The sequence below is a fragment of the Cygnus atratus genome, chromosome 1 (assembly GCF_013377495.2).
Source record: "Cygnus atratus isolate AKBS03 ecotype Queensland, Australia chromosome 1, CAtr_DNAZoo_HiC_assembly, whole genome shotgun sequence".
Lineage (NCBI taxonomy): Eukaryota > Metazoa > Chordata > Aves > Anseriformes > Anatidae > Cygnus > Cygnus atratus.
Genome location: NC_066362.1, coordinates 41,412,970 through 41,435,004, shown reverse-complemented (window position 1 = coordinate 41,435,004; position 22,035 = coordinate 41,412,970). Strand labels below are relative to the sequence as shown.

The 22,035-nt window shown below is 37.8% G+C and overlaps 1 protein-coding gene across 28 annotated transcripts in view; it reads right to left on the bottom strand.

Moving 5' to 3' along the window:
- NAV3 (neuron navigator 3) overlaps positions 1 to 22,035 on the bottom strand; it is a 494,795-nt gene that overhangs the window by 185,593 nt on the left and 287,167 nt on the right. For 25 of the 28 annotated variants that reach the window (XM_050715385.1, XM_035544026.2, XM_035544019.2 and 22 more), the window contains 2 exons: positions 6,699 to 6,816; positions 5,911 to 5,963 (listed from right to left, as the gene is read on the bottom strand). In XM_050715385.1, the coding sequence (XP_050571342.1) occupies positions 5,911 to 5,963; positions 6,699 to 6,816 (171 nt within the window). Of the gene's footprint in view, positions 1 to 5,910; positions 5,964 to 6,698; positions 6,817 to 7,161; positions 7,246 to 12,193; positions 15,261 to 15,284; positions 15,380 to 22,035 lie in introns of those variants that run through there. The other 3 variants (XM_035544028.2, XM_035544027.2, XM_050715491.1) reach the window with 3 other exon arrangements.

Here is a 22,035-nt window from a genome sequence, read left to right as displayed (position 1 = left end):
AACTAACAGGCCTATAGTTCCCTGGGTCTACCCTCCGACCCTTCTTGTAGATGGGCGTCACATTTGCTAGCCGCCAGTCGACTGGGACCTCCCCTGATAGCCAGGACTGCCGATAAATGATGGAAAGCGGCTTGGCCAGCTCCTCTGCTAGTTCTCTCAGTACCCTCGGGTGGATCCCATCCGGCCCCATCGACTTGCGTACATCCAAGTGCTGTAGCAGGTCGCCAACCATTTCCTCGTGGATAGTGAGGGCCACATCCTGCTCCCCATCCCCTTCCACCAGCTCAGGGTACTGGGTATCCAGAGAACAACTGGTTTTGCCGCTAACGACTGAGGCAAAGAAGGCATTAAGCACCTCAGCTTTTTCCTCATCTCTTGTAACTAAGTTTTTAAAACTCATACTGAACTTCCATTAGTAACGAAACAATTTCTACACATAGCCAACTTTCTGTATATATTTCTATGTGTTACAGTTGTGTGGAACACTCACCTGGATCTGCTCGAAAGCATAGAATGAATATCTTGGGTCATACATCTTGAGTCTGTATGGCCAATCTCGCCTGAAACTGCCTAGCAAAGCCAGAAGATTCTTGCAGCATTCAGCACTGAGCAGAGAGGAAGAGCTCACATGTGGGCCCACTTGACAGTGAAAATAGGGATGACATTTCCAGGCTTCCCAGTCCTCATAGAGCTCCACATAACAAAACCCACACAATCTCATATAAAATTCCATGGGCCTTAGAACATACCACACTTCTTTTATACCAAATGATGCTGTGCTTTACAAACAATTTTTAGACATAGTATGCTAATGACAATATTATCCTCCTTGTATATTAACATTCCTGGATACTGAGGGATGCTGCTCAGCAGTGTCTGCGCAGCACATCCCTGTCTGAGGATGTTTGACTGCAGGATACTTAAGAATACTTAAGGAAAGTGTACATACTGTAGGGCAGGTATGCTTTGTGGCACATTTAGCAGTTCTAGTTTCCACCTATTCATACTGTTCACACTCTGACTCTGCTAAGAAGTGATTTGCGAGCACCTCATCAACCTGTAACCTTGGCTTCCTCTGGTGGAAAACCTAAGCATGTGAGCAAAAAAGGAGCTGGAGGGGGTGTGTGGGGGGCTGGCATGAGAGGGAGAGAAGTTGTGGGACTGCAGCAACACTAGGAAGCAACCAATACATCACCAAACAACATCTACCTGTATAGACATGTTCACTTTGTCCTACTTCACCTTCAGACTTCATACACTTTTTTTATGTTACAGAAAGTTCTCTCTATCACAAAAATGTTCCCTGCTTAAGCAGGGACCTCACACCACTTTCTTGCTAAACTACACAATTTTCTACATATATTCTTGTAGCTCTTTACTGAAGCATTTTCAATTTATTAACATCTTTTTAAAGGTATTATTAATGAAATTAAATACAATATTGTAGAAACAATCTTATTAGTGAGGCACATGGTCACATTGATTCCCATTTGTATCAAATACAGTACTACTTCCTCCAAAAAAGTGTCAGCTCTGCTAACTACAGATTTTTACTAAAAGTTCACATCCACTTGGCAATGTGCTACAACTCTAACACCTTTTCTAACACTCTGATATCCAGGATGTGGTAAGCAAGACCTGTATTTTCATTGAACACAACTCCCTCTGTTGGACTGCAGCATGTCTGTATCCCAAACTGTAAAAATTACCTTTGAAGCATGGTTTTACAAACTGGTAGGAAACAGTGCCAAAGATAAGATTGACAAAATGAAAAAAAAAAATTAGTCTTTATTAAATGCATTAAAGACTCCTATGTTAGGAGTCTTTTCATAAAAAGGGTCTTTCCTGCCCTTCAATATATATGAGAAAAACCCTGCTACCAGCTGCAATTAAGAATGCTTTTGTATGTAGATGTGTACTGGAAGACAGTTCCCATGGGAATTAATAAGAGCTAATTGTAAGGAAGAAAAAAATGATAAGACAACATCAATCTTAAGAAAAAATCAACATGAAAAAAATATATGCTCAAAATTTTTTGCAACTTTGACTTTATTTTACTACTTGTGCAGCTGAAAGCACCACAGACTGCATGAAGAAAGAACAGCAATGTTCAATGTTTTTCAAAATTGTCAAGGGACAGTACTGTCACCACAAAAAGATTTTCAGTCCAACACTTTAATTCTCTTGCATTTTCCCTAGGATAGATTACAAATGATATTTCATATTCTTACAACATCTTTGATATGATCTGTTTAGAGACAAAACACTGGAGATCTTTCAGTACATTTTTTAGTATGTTCAGGAAGAAATATATATATACGAATTCTATCTTTTTGGACCATTATAGAAAAGTTTTACAATGTATTTTCTGTCCAAGATACTCTCCTGCTTTTTCTAATGATGGCAGTACTTTCAACAGAAAGTAAAGAAACAAATTGATTATAAACAAGCAGAAGGGAATTATAATTTTATTTCAACAAAATGTAAATCATTGAAAGACTATTATCTTTTAAAAGAAAAAAATATTCTAGGTTTCATTAACTGATAAACTTCTGAAAAGAAAAGATTAATGTGGCATTTTTTCCATTGAAGGAAAGAGATTTGGAAAAAAAAAAAAAGGCTCAAGTGACATATTCCTTGAATGAGATAGTTGTGAAGAAAAAAAAATCACAAAAAGCAAGGCAAGACAAGGGGATTGTAAATGACGCTGTAGACAATGTATATTGTAATAAACAGACTTTAAAATTCTTATTTTTATTTTAACCCTTAATAGTAAATACCAAAATCATTTTACCACAGTAGATTTATCCAGCAGAGAAGCAAATCTCACCAGTTAATGACAGCCATGAGGATTCTGGTAAAGCTAACTATACAAAAACTGGATGCTGCTGGAGTTTACAAGTTTTAATTTTTATCAGCTTGGACCTGTGGAGCTGGTTCAACTGGTCTACAATTTTTTTCTGTATCACTGCCAATATGAGAGCAGAGTACAAGACATTGCAACAGACTTAACTAGAAGAAAATTAAAAGAGAAACATTTAAAACATTTTAAAAATAAACATGAAAAGATGTTTATGAGTTAGGGTAACAGCTGAACTGAGATACTTTAAAAATCATTTGAAAGATGAAGCTAATGGCAAGAGGAAAACCAAATGGTGAGTGAAACAGAACTTGGGAATATTGGTAATGATAAATTATTAATTGATATTGGTATCATCTACAGAGCATATCAAGTATTCCCAGCAGCAGACAATCCATGTCAGTGTTCTCTAACTTAAGCTAATAAAATGTCTTAGACATCACCTCCTGAGAAGGGTATCAAATAGCAAATAAATACAGAAAACATTTCTTCTTAATTGCAAGTTATGAGAGCAAGGATCATGAAAACATATGTGAAAGAGAAGGGTGGTGGGATTCTTGAGGTTTATAAGCTAAAAAGGTTGAAATGAAGGCAGTGGGTGAATGGCTAATATGCATAGGAATACGAATGAATGAATGGCTAACATACTTTCAGGAGTATCATAACACTGAACGAGTGGATAGCATGTTTATAGGAATAGCTTGATTACTGCTGATTTGATGGATGATGTTCTGAAAAATCCTGATAGGACACAGTATTACATCCTGGCCTATTTCAGATATGTAAACTAGCTTTGAACACAGTTACTTTTTTTTTTTTTTTCTTTTTTTCTGAATATTACAAATATCCAAGAGTCCACTGCCACAAGAAGAAGAGATTTGGTTTATCATTGTCTAATGGGCTAACAAAATTGAGAACTGCCATGGGAAATACCTGAAAATGTGATAAAATATTGCCTTCTGCTAGGCCACATCAGTTCGCAATCCAAATGAGACAAATGAAGAGCAGACTCAATACCTGGGGTCTCTGAGGGGCTTTGGAAGAAAGCTGACAAATTTGAGCTACTTTAACTACTTTAAAGTGTACCTTAGTACACTTTAAATTTCCTATCACAGTTAAAGAAATCAGTGGGATAAAATTGGTATTTCAAAAGGCAGGAAAATAATCTGATCTGACTGTAGAGGGAAAAAAAAGAAAGTGACTGAATTACTAGAAATTACTACTTCTAGTAGTTGAACTGATGCTTTAGCACTGTGCGAGTACTGATGCATGATGGTGTACAAGAGTGTTCAAAGCACCCCATTTGAGAGCCAGAGCACCTGAGACATATTCTGTGGCCTGGCTGAGTTCAGAGTTCTGCTTGCAGGAGGGGGAATACAGACCAAAGAGAACCCTGCAGGTACTGAGGTACTGTTGCAGCATTGGTGCAGCAACCTGAGGTACTGTTGCAGCGACTATGCTTCCCTATACTGTACTAGAGATAGAGATAGAATCAAGAATCCCATATGACATGTAAAGGTTTTCTTGTCAGCAGGGAAGGAAGACCCTTTTTTTTATTATTATTATTATTTTGAGATGCAAACATTGTGCAAACTATTATTGAGAGAATATTTCTCCCTGTAGCTTGGCTTTGGCTTTGTCTCATGGAAATGAAGTTAGATAGATATCAGAGTGGTGGGTCCCTCAGCAATCCTAGATGGTCACTAACCAGTTATATAACCTGGGGAAATAATATCACTTTTCTGTGCTTTTGTCTCTTCTTGTTTGTCTTGTCTGTCTGGAATGGCAGGTTTTAATGTGATTAGAGTAAGGAGTGATTATCTCTCCATCTGTGTGTGTAATATTAGAGTTCCACGCTGGCGTTCCCAAAGTTCTCAGCCAGGGCCACTAGGTGCTGCTGTAATATGAGTAATTAAAATAATAACTAGTATCAAGGAAATTGCCTATATTCTTACTGTGGACTTTCAAAAAGCCCAAAAGCAAGAAGAGAAACTTATTCTAAACCTCCAAATTTTATGAAAAGTAAGAACGGAAAAAAAGAAAAAAAAACTTATTTGCATTTTGCTGGAACTCTATTATTTTCCTTTCACAGTGTTGCAGAAAACCACTGCAAATACCTTCCACCTTTTAAAAACGCACTGAATAAATGCAACACTTTTGTATTCCATTCCCACTTTTAAGCCGAGCTTCAGCAGTTTGCTATTATGCAAACTCATCCAAACCATGATACTCTGAAATCCTTGCCAGCTACACTATATTCATAAGCACACCTTATTCATATACCATTTGGATGTGAACAGACAGGCAAAGTCCACAGCATGGGGGAGAATGGTTGCAATCGTAAATGATTCAGTAAATGCATGGTGATGTTACTGATGCTCAGATTTTGTACCTGCCAGTTCTACAGCCTTCCAATGAGGATTTATCTTATTAAATGTAGTTTACTAACCATAAACACAGTACAAGATTAATCAGACTCCGTATGAATCACAGTCACAAAATGCTTGTTGCCTGAGCGTATTAAAATGTCTTTAAGCAGCTGCCAGCTATATCTCAGAGAGCTATATGACTAAAGTGCTATTTCTGAAAGTCTTGGAGTCAGTGCATCTAACTGGACTTTACAGTGGACAATCCAAAAGGCTATTTATATTCAGAAATAATTTGGCAAGTCTTGTTCATCAAACCAGTTTTCCAGACACAAAGACTCCACTTAGAAATTTGTTCTTGGATTTATTGCCCTTAAAAATGAAGTTAAATGAAATTATCTGGATAATCAGGAGAAGAACAGGTTCACTAAAGCAGTTCTGGATTAATTAGTACACATGAAGTTTTGCTGCTGAGTTACCTCAATTCCCAGAGTTAGCTAGCACAAAAATGAAGATACAAACACAAAGTATATGTGCAAAAAACAAGTACCAGGAACAGTATGTAAGAATTAGGACTGTATGTTAAATATGGGACAGAATATGCACAGTTTAAGTAAATCTTTAAAAAGCATTTTAGAAAGCTGTAGAGGTGCCAACACAAACTAAAAATGTATTTTTTCTTACCATTTGAGACTGGCTCCGGGGACAGCCATTGATATCTTCAACCTTCTCATTTGCTAAACAAAACAGTGAGGTGAGAAAGAAGTAAACCAGGAGATAAAGCTTTCTTCTCCACCCCCCAGCAAAACAAAACAAAACAAAACAAAAAGCACGCACGCACACACACACACACACACACACACAAAGAAAATAAAAAATAAAAAAGTAATTAAAAAAAAAGGAAGAGCAGAAAAGACACAGCAATAAAGTGCACAGGGTTTTGTTGACACAGAGCTCCTTTCTAAGTAAAGCTCGGTCGCACAGTTACAACACTCTTGTTAGCAGCAGTTGCTTCCACATGCCAAATCATGCAAAGTGGGAAGTGCGAAGGAGGTCGCTGCTAATTCTTCAGCCCCTGCAAAATAACTGCTGACATGAAATCTTCCACAATTGTCTTTGCAGGGTCAGGATACAGTTTCAAGGCAGCCCAGAAAGTATGAGCCACTCCAACTAACAAAATGCACACATGGGAGACATATGGTTTAATGGAGCATTCATTTCTGACAATTCAAAGTGTGTAAGATACAGTTCTGGCCATTTAAAGTATGGTTAAACAGCCACTTCCAAACATGCTCACATAAACATATTTTTTAATTAAGACAAGGATGAACCACACAAATATTAGAGACATATGGACCCAGTCAAATTGTATTATTCAGGGTTCATCTTATTGTTAAATACATTCAACTTGAATTATATATTCCCCCATGCAAGGAGTCAGCTCTCAGTGCTTCTCTGAACCCTGGGCTTACCGATGATCTGGATGATTTCTGCTAGCAGAACTCCATCTGCAATGTCCTGTTGCAAATCCTTGATCAACCGCTTGTGGCCAGATTTTGCTAGGTAGTGGTTAGCCCAGTCAGTGTAAATCTGCAGAGCAGAGGGGAGGGCAGGAGGGAGAGAGGGGAGCAGGAAAGAAGACAATAAAAATTCTTAAAACAAATGTTGGCTTGCACACAAGAACTATTCTGGATCACATTCCAATTTAAGAAGTCAGCACCAAAGGAAACAATTTTAATGTTAGTTTTTTTTAAAAAACAGCCGTGCCCCTCCCCCTGCCATTTTCTGTTTTATTTTAAAATCAAATGATTCACTCCGTTTCATGAGGGTTCAAGCTTGCTGTGACCAAGCAAAATTCCCCTTATGACTGTAAAGGAAACTCCTGCCATAAATCAGTCATGTCTGCCCCAATTCCACCTCCCACCATGTTCCTACCTACACGCACGCCCCACCACGCGCTCTACACGCGGAGGCTGCCTAAGAGAAAGTGAGAGCAGAAACATGCGCCTGTGTTTTGGTGGGAGTTCATTGGTTTGTTGCTCACGATCCTGCCTGTGACAGTGCCTCTACGACACTTTCTGCAGAAGTCATGCTCTTCTGCTCTGCACAGTTCATTTGTTCCCTCACCCGTGGTTCAGCGTGTCGCAATGTGCACGGAGACTGAAAGCAACAAATGTCCAGGAGCCTTATCGCTGGAATTAGAGTATATATTCTGGCAATATACTGTGTCCTTTCTTTGCAAAAACAGGAGGGGGGAAGGGTGAGACCAAGCAGCACAAAAGCCTTTGCAACAGACAGCACAAAAACGGCACTCATTGACAAAAGTTTAGAAAGTACCATCTGAACTACATCCACCAAAGCAAGGGGGGAGAGAGGTTGAAAGCAGATCATAAGTTAAGAATGGAGGCATCTATGTGCCCAAGGAGCGTGTTTGCTAACAGAGGAGGGGTGTGCACAACAGGACCCAGGTTCACGTACAGTGAGAAGGAGAGGCAGGGACACCATCCCTCGTGCACTGAAGGGCCAGTGCTCACCAGGAGGTGCTCACACCATCCCCCAGGTTTCCCAGCAGGCAGGGGCAGTGTGGACTAGTGAAACTTCACCCAGTTTTCACACAGTGTCAGGGCATCAGTGGCCCTTGGCAGCAAGGGCTGACTGCTATCAGTGAGGTGTCTGTGGTCCCTCTCCCCATCCCCCAAGAAAGGACTTGCACAGATCATCCTGTATCCTTGCATGTGACCACTGAAAGAAAGCATATATGCATGGCAGCATTGCTGTGTAAGTAAATTTAATATCCACGCTATTCTCTATGCTGAGATTGTTTGAAATTGTTGAAACTGCACCTCTTCCATAAGAACAATATGAGGTCACTTTATAAACATCCTTTTATTTAACCTCACAGACCCTCGGGAGGAAGGGATCAGAATCCCATTTTGTGAACAGTAAGAACAGAGGCCAAAGCCATTAACTACTTGCTTAGTTCAACAGGGAAATCTGTGACAGAACTGTGATGGGAAAGTGGATGAAATTCCCAGTCCCAAGTCTTACCCAGAGAACCAACATCCACTTTCCAGCCAGTGAAGGTATCACTGCTTGGTCCATGTTCACATCAGAAGGACTCATTTGCCACATGAGTCCCTTTGTCACAGGTTTTCTTCAGTAAAATTCATAGGGAATTGCAACTGGTTTGGTCTACCCTATTTCTTCACAAATTCCTGTAGGTAGATCACCAACTGTTTTGCCACAGCTTTCTTGACAGCTTTAGGACTTTAAATAATTTCATAGCATTAAACTGGAAGAGGATTCATGTCTCCCATAGCCAAAGGATTCTGCTGCTAGATGGGGATGTAAAATTCCCTGTTGCACCTAGAAGTCTTTTTTGGTCACCTCTGTTTTCACTGACTGAAACTTTTTCACTATTACAGGTGAGTGACATGAAAGACTCTAGTAAAATGTTTTTCAAAAACAATTGCAGCTAAGAAAGTGTTTCTTCAGTGTTTATAAATAAATATAAGGAATGCTAATGTGAATCTCTAAAGATGGTATTAACACAAATTTAGACCAATATGAATTCAGGAGGATAAAAGGCACATACCACACCCATAGCATCATGTATTCCTTACTACTAGTGTTTCAACTTCAGTCATTCTTCTAAAATAAAGTCTCATGAGTATGCTCTGAACTACCATAAACTGAACTATTTTCTGTACTCCAATGAAACTGACCCACTGGAACATACAGAATTTAATACCCACTGATATTATTTTGGGTTAGTTTTATACTACAAATAAAAATACCTTACCAAGCATTTCCTTTTTCATTTGTCACACCCACACATAATCTGGTGTACCAATCCTAATTTTGACTACAATTTGAACTATCCTCTCACTAAGCAGCCAGGGAAATTTCATTCTAGCAGCTGTTGTGCAAGTATCTAATACTCAAAGAATGGACTTCACCCACCCACCCTTCATTTATTTCTTTTTTTGTAAATTTAAAAGTGGAAAGCATAAAGAATGTAAATACAAGAGATTAAAGTTAAATGTCATAGATAAGGGTGGTGTGTACACAAAAATTGATAATCTACATCACATCAGTGGGCACAAGAAATTATTGATGGCCTGTACTTCGACAGTTAAGAAATGATGGAAAAAAACAGTGGGAGGAAGCAGTGGTAAAAGAGGAGGGTTTTTTCCACTTCAAAAGTATTCTAAAAGAAAAATAAAATGTGAAGAGTTGTTGACAGAGACTATAGAGCAAACCAATACCCAGTTGGCAGGGGAATGTCACATTTAATTTCCTCTCTTTCCATAGGGTCACCACTTGCTTCAGTTTGCCCCCTTCCCCACAGGACACCCCTTTCATTCATCTCATTCTTCCAGGGACCCAACTGCTCAGGAGTCAGTTGCAAAAAATGAGAAGCATGTAGACAGACACATGAAATTATAAGAATGTATGCACACCACTATCTTTTTTTACATGAAATACTCTGGTGCAAATACCATGGGAAATAGAGAACCGCCTTCACAGTTTTTAAGTATCAATGTAACTGTAATTTTATCTTAAACTCCTCAAGACAACAAAAAGCTCCAGTGTCATGACTGACAGTATTCACTTTGCAAAGAAAAGTCACACAGACCAGAAGATAAAAAAGCAGTAACTTTATGCAACGGTTTGCTTTGTATTAGCGCTCCCCTGTTATTGGGTGCTGAGCACCTTTAAGGAAGAGCTGTGCATGATCTTTTTTTCAGAATTAGCAATATATCATTACGTTTTGCACTCATTGTTCGGTAACATTTCCCCAAAATATTTATTTTATTTTATTTTATTTTATTTTAATTTTTATTTTATTTTATTTTATTTTATTTTATTTTATTTTATTTTATTTTATTTTATTTTATTTTATTTTATTTATTATTCAGAGCTGTTCCAGAGAAGGTATACAGGAGGGTTAGTTGTTGCAACACTTCCTCCCCAATTCATTGCTTGGCCCAGTGACCCTGCCTTACAGCTACAGGCTGGGATGGGCTGATGGCTTACTCATTTCCTCCCTAAACTTCCTCCCCTACCACCACGCTTCACAGACACATCCAACTGGGGAGTATTTGACTTCAGTGCTAGGCTCCAGCCACTGATGACATACAGGAGAGTCGCCGTTATCTGCGATGCAGAGGCCTAGTCTCAACGTCGTGATAACAGAAGAGAGACGATTCTATGTTTGTGTGGTCCAGGCTGCATCCTGGTATTGGATGATTTAACCACTTGCAACACAAAGCAGAATTCAGTGGGGCAATCTGAGCTTGGGCACAGCCTGCTCGTGTTAACAATGGTTTCCCCTAGCATTCCTCAGCTGCATGTCATACTAACCTTCCAGAAAGTACAGAAAATAAAGTCCAATACCCAAATATAGTTATGAACTTCACCTCGATACTTCATACGCTGGTATAAGGAACACAGGAGAGCCACTTGGCAGGATCGATAATAAAACAAAACACTCGATGATACATTAGTTTAATCGAGTGAAAAAGAGTGGGGAAAGTTATTGACTTTCTTAGAAGATTCTTTAATCATAAAGCAGACAATTATACACCAGGCAGAACTATAATGAATCCTCTTTAAAATTAATACAGAAATGTTACCATCCACAGTCAATGTTAAGAAGGAAATGTCAAATGGATTTCATAAGTACAGTCTGCCTAATACAATAATAATGCATGACACTTGTAAGCATCTTCCCCAAAATCATCTCAACATACTTTCCAGACAAAAATGAGATCACCCCTATTATTTAAGATTCCCTAGATTTTCTGTAAGATGTGGGGAAACTGAAACTGAGGTATAAAGGCTTTCTTGGTGGATTTCTTTTTTATTTCTATTTTTATTATTATTATTATTATTATATTTATTTATTTATTGAACGTGGCTCTCTGAAGGGCAAGCAGAGCTGCGAATACAACCCAGATATTCTGAGTTGCAATAATTTCTTATATATATATATATATATTATTTATTTATGAGGCTGTTTTATAAATAGGCATGGTGCGAAAATGTATATTTCAAGAATCAGGACCCTTCTGCATATTTTTATTTGCTTGCTACAGAATCTAGAATTTCAGATCTGAGAATGGTTTCCTGTTGCTGTATATCCATACATTTGATAATCTTTATTATTTTTTTTCTCTAAAAAAAAAAAATCTGAATAAGGTAGAATACAAGATAAGAATTTAAGCAGTCAGCCGAAGTGGAAAGATGGTATTGTTAACTTAATAAATGTATTATGTGAATTACAAGTGTAATGTATCTATTCTGCTTAAAATGTGGTCATCAGAGACAACTGATTGTTGATCGCACTTAGAGCTTTTCACCCACAGACACTTGTTCAAGTCATGCTTGTACAAGAAGAGATTGATGCCTTGTTTTTGCTCTTCTCCAGTATGCTATGAAATGGGCTGCAAAGGCTGTATATTTATTTCCTGGGCTGTTTTCCAGTGTGTGGCCTAAACTGGATGTTGAATACCCAACCGGGCCTACATAACAGTCCCAGAGTCCCTGATGAAGGGGACTTGCCAGAGTAGAGGGCATGACCACAACTCTACTTAGACAGAGCTATTCTTGGCCAATAAACTGTGGGTAACAAAACATGTGTTGGAGTGTCCCCAAAGCTGCTCGCATCTATAAAGAGAAGCTGGGCAATGCACTGACTAGTGTTAGAAGAGGGTGAGGAAATCTTTGCAAAGAGATGCCTTCATTTCATCTCTTCACTAAGGAAAACTTAACTGGAAAGCTGGATCTGACCTTTTAAATGTTTTCTTACTGAAGGTTATTTCCCTGCGCTGCAAAAGATTGATCTATTAGTTTCATTCCTGCTATTAACAAGGAAAAGGGCTAACTTTGCAAACAATGGCACACAATTAGACTGCCATAAGAGACAGATCAAGCATCTGATTTATGTCCAGATTTAACTTACTATAGAAAACACTCTCCAACTCATGTGCTTCAAAGTAAAACTGGGAGGCTGGGGGTGGCACTTTCTGTAACATTGAGCAAATTACATGACAAGGAAAAATATTTACACAATTAAAAATATATGGCCAGAAAATGAAACTAGAATTACTTAATTTATAGGCAAGGTGGAAGCCAATGCATTTCATTTAACAGAATGAAATGAGTATTAAATGACATTCCAGAAACCCTGTTTCTGAATCCCAGTGAGCAAATGAGAACAATTACAATTTAAGGAATAGAAACCATTCAGAGCGATACATAGAAATTAACTAAAATGTCAGAATCCCTATAGTACAATTCTATGTTGCAAATAGCAGCATATATCCGTCAACACTACTCAGTAATATTCATATAAAAATACAATTAAATTAAATAAAACTTTGCTAATCCCAGCAAAGAAAATGAATAGAAAGAATACTGTTCAGCAATCACTGGCAATCTTTAGATATTTATTCAGCTATTGGGAGGCCGTTTTATATTTCCAAGTTTCACTTAGAGTTTGTGATCTTATCATCCAAGTGACATTTGCACTGATTACTGTTCTCTCTTTCCTCACATTTCAACCAAATCCCAACTCAGAATTAACACGTCTTTGAGGCCAATATTCACCAATGACATTGAAGCAAGGCTTGTGATGTGTCTGCGCCAGATGAAAATTAACAGTATAAGTCCCTTTGAGTGTGTATTTGAGTGTGCATAAGTTTTGCTAAGTGATTTGTATATTGCAAATTAAACAAAACCTAACTCTTTATAGAATGAAATAACCTGAAAAGAATCCTTTGAAAAGAAGCATACCAATTTGCTTCATAGTTTAAACACAGCGTCTAGTTTACTAGTTTATTGCAGCTACTCTTCAGCCCTGTGCAATAGCAATAAAGTGCCACAGGAAGGAGCCAGATATTCACACTGCAGTTGCAAAGGCCCCAGCCAGACGGCTGGGTCTCTGCAGACTTGTACTGCGGCGAAGAGAGACTTGTTAAGAGAGCAACAACACCACAGTTATTAATACTGGCCTCGAGCTTCCTGAATTAACAGGAGATGATGCTAAGTGCCATGCAGAGCAAGCCTCCAAAACAGCCAACCCTGTGACTTTTTTATATTAGTACTCCATTTACTTACCTGTACCTCTAATTTAGCTATATTTTTCAAGTTTAAAGTACATTTTGGCATCATTTTAGTGAAAGTACAACAAAATACAGGACCTATTACTCAATAATGCCTTTACATAAGACATTGATTCAAACTAGTATCTCAGTTAATTTTATTAAAGAGAAGAAGAACAGGATTCCCAGTGGGCCTAAGTGTTAAGCCTAGAGACAGCACTCAGAAAGTGAATCTGTCTTAGCATGTCAGTTCAGATACAGAGTGCACTTCTAAAGGTAATGACCTGCCACTTCTTTTGTGCTCTCAGAGCACAGGAGCAAGATTGCCTTCACTTGAATCAAAAAAGTGAGGTACGCTTCGAGAGCATGCTGGATGCACGCCATTCACTAGCTAGCATTCAGTCCATGCAACAAAACCTGAATTAATCCAAATCGCTCTCCAACCCTAAAATGTGTACCTTGGAGATGCTGGCTTCTTAGTACCAAACTGTTTTTCCCCACAAGCCAACCATTCCTGACACATTTGTGTCACAGAAGGGAGGGGAAAGAGGGAGGGTGTGATAGAAAGAGGAGCTGACTGTGCTGTGTAGTGGGACATACACTGAGATGCTTCTGGAAGTTGTTGTAATGTTGTAGAAGCAACAAATATAAGAGGAGGAAATATTTTGGTTTTGATAGTGGTGAAGCGTGAAGAAATTATTTTGACCAAGAAGGACTATGCTAGCCTTCTCCAATACAAATAAATGAACTAAAACTTCTTTCTCCTGTATGTGCACGTACACTTGCACATTATCTGAGCCTGTCCAAAGCTCTTAACCACATCTGTCTATGACAGTTCCTGGCCAAAAAGATATCCCTTGGAAGAAACAGATGATCTGGAAAGGAGCACCATTGCCTGTGCAAAGGAGGAAGCCATATTTCTACTTCTCTGGCTATCCAGGCTAGCAAGGATGGCTCTCTGTACCAGAAGCCTCATTCTATTCCCAAGTGAGATACTTACTGTTTATTCTAAACTTGCATCAGACCTGTGTCTGATACATATCTTGTCACTTCTAGGATAGTTTCATGACTAGTCCTACATTCACTTTAATAAACAAAACCACAGAAAGAAAAGTTAAGTTTCCTGTAAATGCAAAAATGAACTGAATTTGCATAGGCTTCCTTTGTGGCTCACTAATATCAAGACAACAGAGAAGAGCAGAGAAAAATATTCAGACCTGCCCGGAAATCACAAAGTAATTTCAAAATAAAAACATCCTTGCTCTTTTCTGTTCAAAAGCAATAAGCCACCAGAGCATTGCCAAGGGGCACCTGCCCTAGAGAAGCAGCAGCAGGGCTCCTCACATGGAGCTGAGGAGATTCCACAGTGAAACTCCTCCAGATTTTCCATCAAAACTCATTTTAAGGATTTATAACTTGGATGGAGACGTTCTTTCCACGCTGCGATTTGGCATTAAAGAACTTGGCCCAGGGATCAAAATAACCCTCTTTTCCAGCACTTCTTTTTAAGTGTGGGAAGGCAAATTTCTGATATATAAAAATGCAAAAATATGAAGAAATACTTTTGCTCTTTTGTTGCAAGAAAACAGTGGCAAGTAAGACTGCAACTAATTTTAAATATAATGCCTCCATCCAGCTTGTATTTTTTGAGGCTTAGAAAGTGATTTGAATTGTTTGGTTTTCTCTCATGTGGAAGAATGATTTTGCAAATCAAAATAAACAAAATAAACTCTGCTTTCTGAGCTGCATATTTCATAACAAGACACTTTAACTTCTGCTTAACTTTTCTTTGGTCTTTGACTGTTGCTTCTCACTAACTCCATAATTTTAATAGCAATAAATGCATTATACACATTCAGCACAGTTAGCAGGTGCTAAAGGTAATACAACATTAATATCATCTAAATATGTCAATGGCTTCAGGCATAAGTGGTCTGGGCCTCTTCTTACTGTCATTCAGTTCTGTTGAAACAGGTCTTTCTGGTGGATGTGTGAGTTGTAATGGTCAGTATGCAAGCATTTTGCCTTTTTCTGCCTTGCTGAAACTTAGAGAAATGAAAGTATTAATACACAGATGACAGACTACATGCATATTTCTTCAATTTAAGCAATATAAATCAGTGTTTTATGACTTGAAAGATTAAGGATACAGGTCAATACAATAGGAATACCACTATAGTATTTATTTCCCTTTAATCACTATTGAAAGCATTGCCCAAAATAAAGGTCTGCCCATTCTGATGATAATAATATTTAAATTAGCAATCATCCAGCACAATATGTTTTAGGTATGAAGTAAATTCTGCCAGACAATAATCTTAAATAACAAAGGGAATATAATAATATTATCATAGATTTTGCAACAGAAGGCTTTTCATCCTAAGTTGGATTCAACATTATATTTCCTCATTTCTTACCAAAAGCCCTGTGTCATCTATAGCTTTTGTAACACAATGAGATCTAGAAGGATCATCCTATGGAAAGTAAGAGTCTAGGCTCCTAATCAAAACACTGTGAACCCACTTGTTTTCTTTTATAAAAGGGGAAGGTCTGCCTAAACACCTAGTGAGAACTCTGGCTGCACATCACATGGAAAAAGACAGTGTCTCAAGAAGGGATGTCTCTATGGCCTGGTAACTGTTCTTCCTCTATGTTCTACTTGAAATCTCCCATAGAAATCTTCCAACATATACCCACTTTTTGGTGTTCTGCTTACATACCATATAGGACTACACTGCGCCCCAAAGCAACATCAACAATTCATGATTCAAAAGATTTTCTTTTCACCTGCTGTTTACCTCTGAAGACAATGAAAAAAAAAATCCCTCTTAGCTCAGTATTAAATTAATCTCTCTTAGCTCAGTATTAAAATAGCAACTTCAGGATACAAATATATATATGTATATAATACATAAAAAATAAATCTAGCAACAGATAAATGCACCACTTAAATTAAAGTATTTTTTTTAATGAATAAACTAGCACATTCATGTGCTGAATATTACCACTCTGATATATATAAGTCTGGAGACCAAGGAGGTTTCAATAATGGATAACAGTTAAAATGAATAATGGTGTGAAGTTTATATGTAACATCTTCTGTCATATTTCAAAGCCATTTATGGAGGGAGGATCAAGGCTTAGATATTATGTAAAGATCCACCCTAGCAGAAATGAACACCCAACTTATTTAATGGGGCTTTGAGGTAGGGAAGGTTTACAGTTCTCATCTGGACAACTCTGGGTGAGCAATGGACGCTATTGCTTCAAACTAATATCCAAATTATGATGTCTGTATTACTCCTTCTACAAATAAAATACTTTGTTTGTTTGCTTGTTTGTTCGTTTCTTAATGTTACATCTCATTGATATGATGTGAATTTCAAGGCACAAAGAGAAATGACCAGAGGATGTGAGACTGAAGCTGAAAAACACTTCCAGATCTGGACATATGTACAAATTGAATGGCAGGATTTTTAGGACTTGTTACTGCTGACTCCAGGTACACAAGTGTCTTATAACTGAATGCAAATCAGATGGTCTGTTAGTCTACCACATTTTAAGGATAGCAAGAGGCTATTACCTGAAGAAGACAAGGGTCTTGAGAGAGCTATTTGAAATTGAAACTCAGCAATTACCTGACATTTTTTTTCTCCTACTATAGACACCACCTGACATGTAAGTACAAATGTTAGTTAGGTCTACATTTATTTTATTTTATTTTATTTTATTTTATTTATTTTATTTTATTTTATTTTATTTTATTTAACTTCAAAGCCAAGCCAATATCTCCTATACCACAAAATAGCTGGTATTTTTGAGTTTGAGGTCTGTTCTCCAGGTCCTCGTGACTGGCCTTACACAGGACACTAACTACCATCATCCTCAAGGGACTGTGCTCCACATCTGCAACTCTTCACTCCCTGTCCCATGTTTCTCTTTAAAATATACACTCATGTGATACCTTTGACTCTTGGATAACAGACTAGAAATGAAGGATAGGGCTTGACTGGCTCACTTTAAAGGGTCACTGCCTTTAAATTTAATTAAATACATATCTTCTACCTCCCACACAATGGTACCCTGGGACTAAAGGCTTCTGTAAGGGATTAGGGAAGGGATATTCACATTGCAGCCACACCACTAGGCAGAAAATAATTCAAGACTTGGGAAGCTGTGAGCAGGAAGCAGAGGATGAAGAAGAAAGGGACTCTATGAAAACACAAACAAATAACTCTGCTGGCTAGAGATTACAGCATTCATTTTGGAGAAAAGAGATTGTGCTCCAGCCTTTTCTTACAAGATCCCTTCTGTATTTTGTCTCACTAATGTGAGAAACAGAAATGATCCTTGGTGAAAGGAGCATCAGGTCTTCTCCCAAAGGACTGCCTAAGCTAGTAGCCTACCAACTTTTGTCCCTTCCCAAGAAATGCTGAGTATTTTTCTTGGATGTAATAATGCAGGATGGCACTATCAGCACCAGTAGCTCCCAAGGTAGCTCTGTCTGTGAGGAGGCTGGCACTGCAGGAGAGCCTACACAGCTGCACAGGGCATGCAAAGTATCACTGAGGACTTCTGTGGACAGCTCTGCATTTAGTCTACCGGTATAGGATAAGCAAAACTGATTTTGCTGACCTTGCCATTAACCTTCCAACTCCCTAATAAATTAATATAAAAAATAATTTAATCATTCTTGCTTTTTTTTTTTGTGTGTGTGTGTGTGTGCGCGCATTTTTTTATTTTTTATTATTTTTAAAAAACAGTTAATGAACAATGAATATTTAATTCTGGCACACTGTCTTATTTTTTTTGCCAACTCTAACCATTTGTTACAGTAGGCAGGTGCTTATTTCACCTGCCCTTTAAATAAACTTTGCTGGTAAGGTGCTTGACTCTGTTAAGCCAATGCAGATTGTGAGCATTCTCAGAAGTACAATTTCAAGTCTGTACAGATCCTTAATGTAAAAACCTGGGATGGCTATGGATGGACTGCAAGTGTTGCCAAAATAGGCAGCTGCTGAGTGGGAGTTTTGAGGATGAGAATGATGGATATAGGCACCTAAAATGCAAGTGAGGTGGGTCATAGGAACATAAATTTTTTGGAGGAGGTGGGGAGATCTCATATTTCAGGAATTACTGTGCAAAGGACACCCTTTGTTAAAAGTTCAACTGTTTACTACATTATTTAGTGCATAAAGTAAGTATGGAACTGAATAGTCTTTAAAACAAAATTTTCCTTCAATTCTCACAGTTGTTCTTGAAAACCACTGGTAACAAAAATTTATCTTGTTTAGCATGACCTGCTGAATGTCTCTCATTTCTGATACAAATATGGAAATATAAGGAGAAATGCTTTGGAGGAACTTCCTGAAAACAATTTAGAACCCTAATGTATTTTTAGTGTTTTTTTGTTGTTGTTTGTTTGTTTGTTTGTTTTTTTAATTATTATTTATTTTATTTTACAAACTTATACATTTGGGAACCACACATTAGAGAGGGAAGTGAACTTTGAATTTATTATAAACTGATGTACAACTTGAGTTGTGCAGTCCCACAGAAAGATTTCTCAAACATTACACCAGATGGCTTTGCTCTCAGCTTCCTTAGGCAGGTTCATGTTACTTCACTATCAGCAATAAAATCCCATACTTACATTACTGTTTCATTTTATGTTACTGTCATTATCTTGTTACAGGTTACAGTGGTATTGATATTATCTGTCTAATAATTATTCCTGAGTCACAGCAGTAAAACTCTTAAATCTCAAGCTCTGATCTAGAATCTGCTGAAGCACTTAAGTTTCATCTGTATCTCTTTGACTGAAAAAGATGTTCCAAACACTAAAAGAAGAATTAAAGTGGGCAAATTGCTTCTCTAGCCTGTGGTTTTATAGTAAACCAATCCCAACTCAGCTAGAGAGATTTAAGTGAGTCTCTCCCAAAATATGATGTTTCTGTGTATTGTGTAGATGAATGTACTGCATTTCTTCAACTGGGTTAAATTCACAGAAATATTTTCTTAAAAACAGCTATTTATACAAGAGTGCAGGACTACGTGACTTTGGTACATGTCAAACAGTAAGTAAAACAAACTTGCAGGATTTGGATCCCCAAGGAACACTGTAAAATGTTTGAAAATACTGCAGTAAAATACAGAGTATAGTATATGGATAGTAAAGGGTCTTGTCATGTAAGCCATTATAAAATATTACATCCTAAAAATGGTATTTAAAATGTTCACAATCATACTTAGTGATACAACACAGTCCTGTAAACAATTATCTTAAGAACAGGATATTTCAATTAATTGTGGTAGCATACTTCAAATTCCAATCACACTAGAACCACAGTGATAGAAGGGGACATGACAATACTGCACAAACAACTTTGCAATGAAGTTCAACCAAAAAACTGTCTGCTGAATAAAAAGCTCCTCCAAATTTATCTGATATGAAGCAAAGGACACATTTCATCATGACAGCATACACATACAACTGTGTGTTGTCAACTTGATGAAAGCCAAAAATTGAGAAAATTTCTTCAATTCACAGATAGATTGGTTTTCATCTGATTGTTTTAACTGTATATACTGCAATCATTGCATACACACTATATAAACAGAGTTCATAATGAATCTAACAGCAGAATGCATAGCAAGCCCACATGCCGGGAGATTACGAAAATCAGAGAATGTGTGATGCTGGAGCACAACTCGTAGAGGTTCTCTGTTGTGTGCACAGCTAACCTATTGCTGCTAGGCATGAAAGAAGCTGCGCTGGAATCTCTCTACATGTTGGTGGGTGACATTCAGGCAGGACCTTGTTGATATTTGGTTCTCTGCTGTACAGGATAAGCAGGGTGATCTTTTTGCTGAGAAGTTAAATAAAAAAATAATAATAATAGAAAATGTGAAACACTTGACAAAACTTGGAAAAGTATGGTGGCATTCATCAGAATCATTTAAGGATATATATACATATATTTTTATGTGCAATTACTTCTCACCAAAACTAGGGCATGGATTTTGCTGGCCAAGCCCTGCCACAGATGCATCCTGAAGACACTTCTGCAACTCCTACGCTGTGCCCTTCACAGGAACATGCAGTGCCAGCATCTCAGACTAGTTATGCCCTGCCCGGTTTCTTACATGGTTTATTAAACTGACTAGGCCATCTGAGTTTGGTACAAGCAAGTGTTTTATGTGGAAAGCTGTTAGAATCTAAGTTGCAGGGAAGCTCAAATACTTCTAAACAAACATCATGTATGAATTCACTCAAAGTCAGGAGGCAGAACAAAGGCTTAAAGCAACAAAGTTTTCTTTCTCCCATTGCCTAAGTTGTAAATGTTCCTTGAAAGCATTTATGAAGCTATTTTGGGCTCTTCTCTATTCCTGGATGGAACGTGCTGGCTCTTGGACTGAGTTTGCATGGCCAGTTTGTGACATGAAATGGTCACATGGCCCATGACGCACAATGCGGCCTAGCCCTCTCTGAACATGCCCACATGCCCCTCATGACGGGATCAGCCTGTTAAACCCCAAAGTGGTCCAGGGGGAGCCTGGGGCTGCAGGGCTTTGACATTCACCTCTCCTCGGGGGTACTTTCAAGCAAGCTGACTGGAAGTGCTCTGTCCATTTGAGCACCACATCATAAAAAGCCTCAGCAACCTTTCAAAAATAGTAGTTACCCTCATTGTGTCCTTCTATATCCACAAGCTTTTACTAATTCTTCTCATTTCTAATACCATCATCTTCAAGCTTTAGGATACCCCTTGATCTTACTGTCTTCATTCACCTTTGGGAAGAGTAAACTGCCTTCCTCCTGGAGAGAACCAAGTTAGTTCTGTTTTTGCATGAAAGACTATTTTTGCTATCACTTCACCATTATCACTTGGTTCCTTTAATGTGTTCATGTAATCTGAGGGACAAATATTTAAAAAGTACCCTCCAGTCATAAAACTATCTGGCGGCAGATATAGCAACCTGCTCAGGGCAAAAGCTATAAACTGCACATAGGTATAGAAAGCACCTAAGAGAGAAGAAAAAAGCAAACAAAAGGCAACACTTCTCATTGTACTCTTGCATGATGAGAAATTTCAGGAGCTGTGGCATTGCAGTGAGGACAGCACTTGTATTTGGTCTTACCTTTAACCTGAAATAAGGAAAAACAAAACAAAAACAAATCAAAACAACTGAAGAAACACTGCTGATCTCAAAACATCTTCTTGTAGAACTGTTCTATCATTTATATAGTAATGTATGCCTACTAATAAACATTTTGTTCAGCTACTTCTCACAGATGCCTTAAAAAGCAGTTTGCTGCTTCATGTAGGACTGATCTATGAAGTACAGTAAATCTTAACGCAAACAGGGAGTATTTTATATAGCCTTATATGCATATTTATAAATATACAGTTATTGAATATTAAGAAAGAAAATAATTAGGAAAGAAGATCCTTTCATCAAAAATCCTTGTATCAAAGGTTTCCTCAATGTTTTGTTTTGTTTTTCCTTATGAAAGAGGGATGTGTATCATTTAAGATATAACTGAATTACGATGTGAGATATATTTCTAAGAGATGGCTAAGCGTATGGTTTTGCATGAAGCAAAGACTGCAAGGCCTCTCAGAAATTCAAATAATTTTGGCAGAATGTTAGGATTGTTTTCATTGAGATGGACAAAGAGGAACTAAAAAGAGCTGAC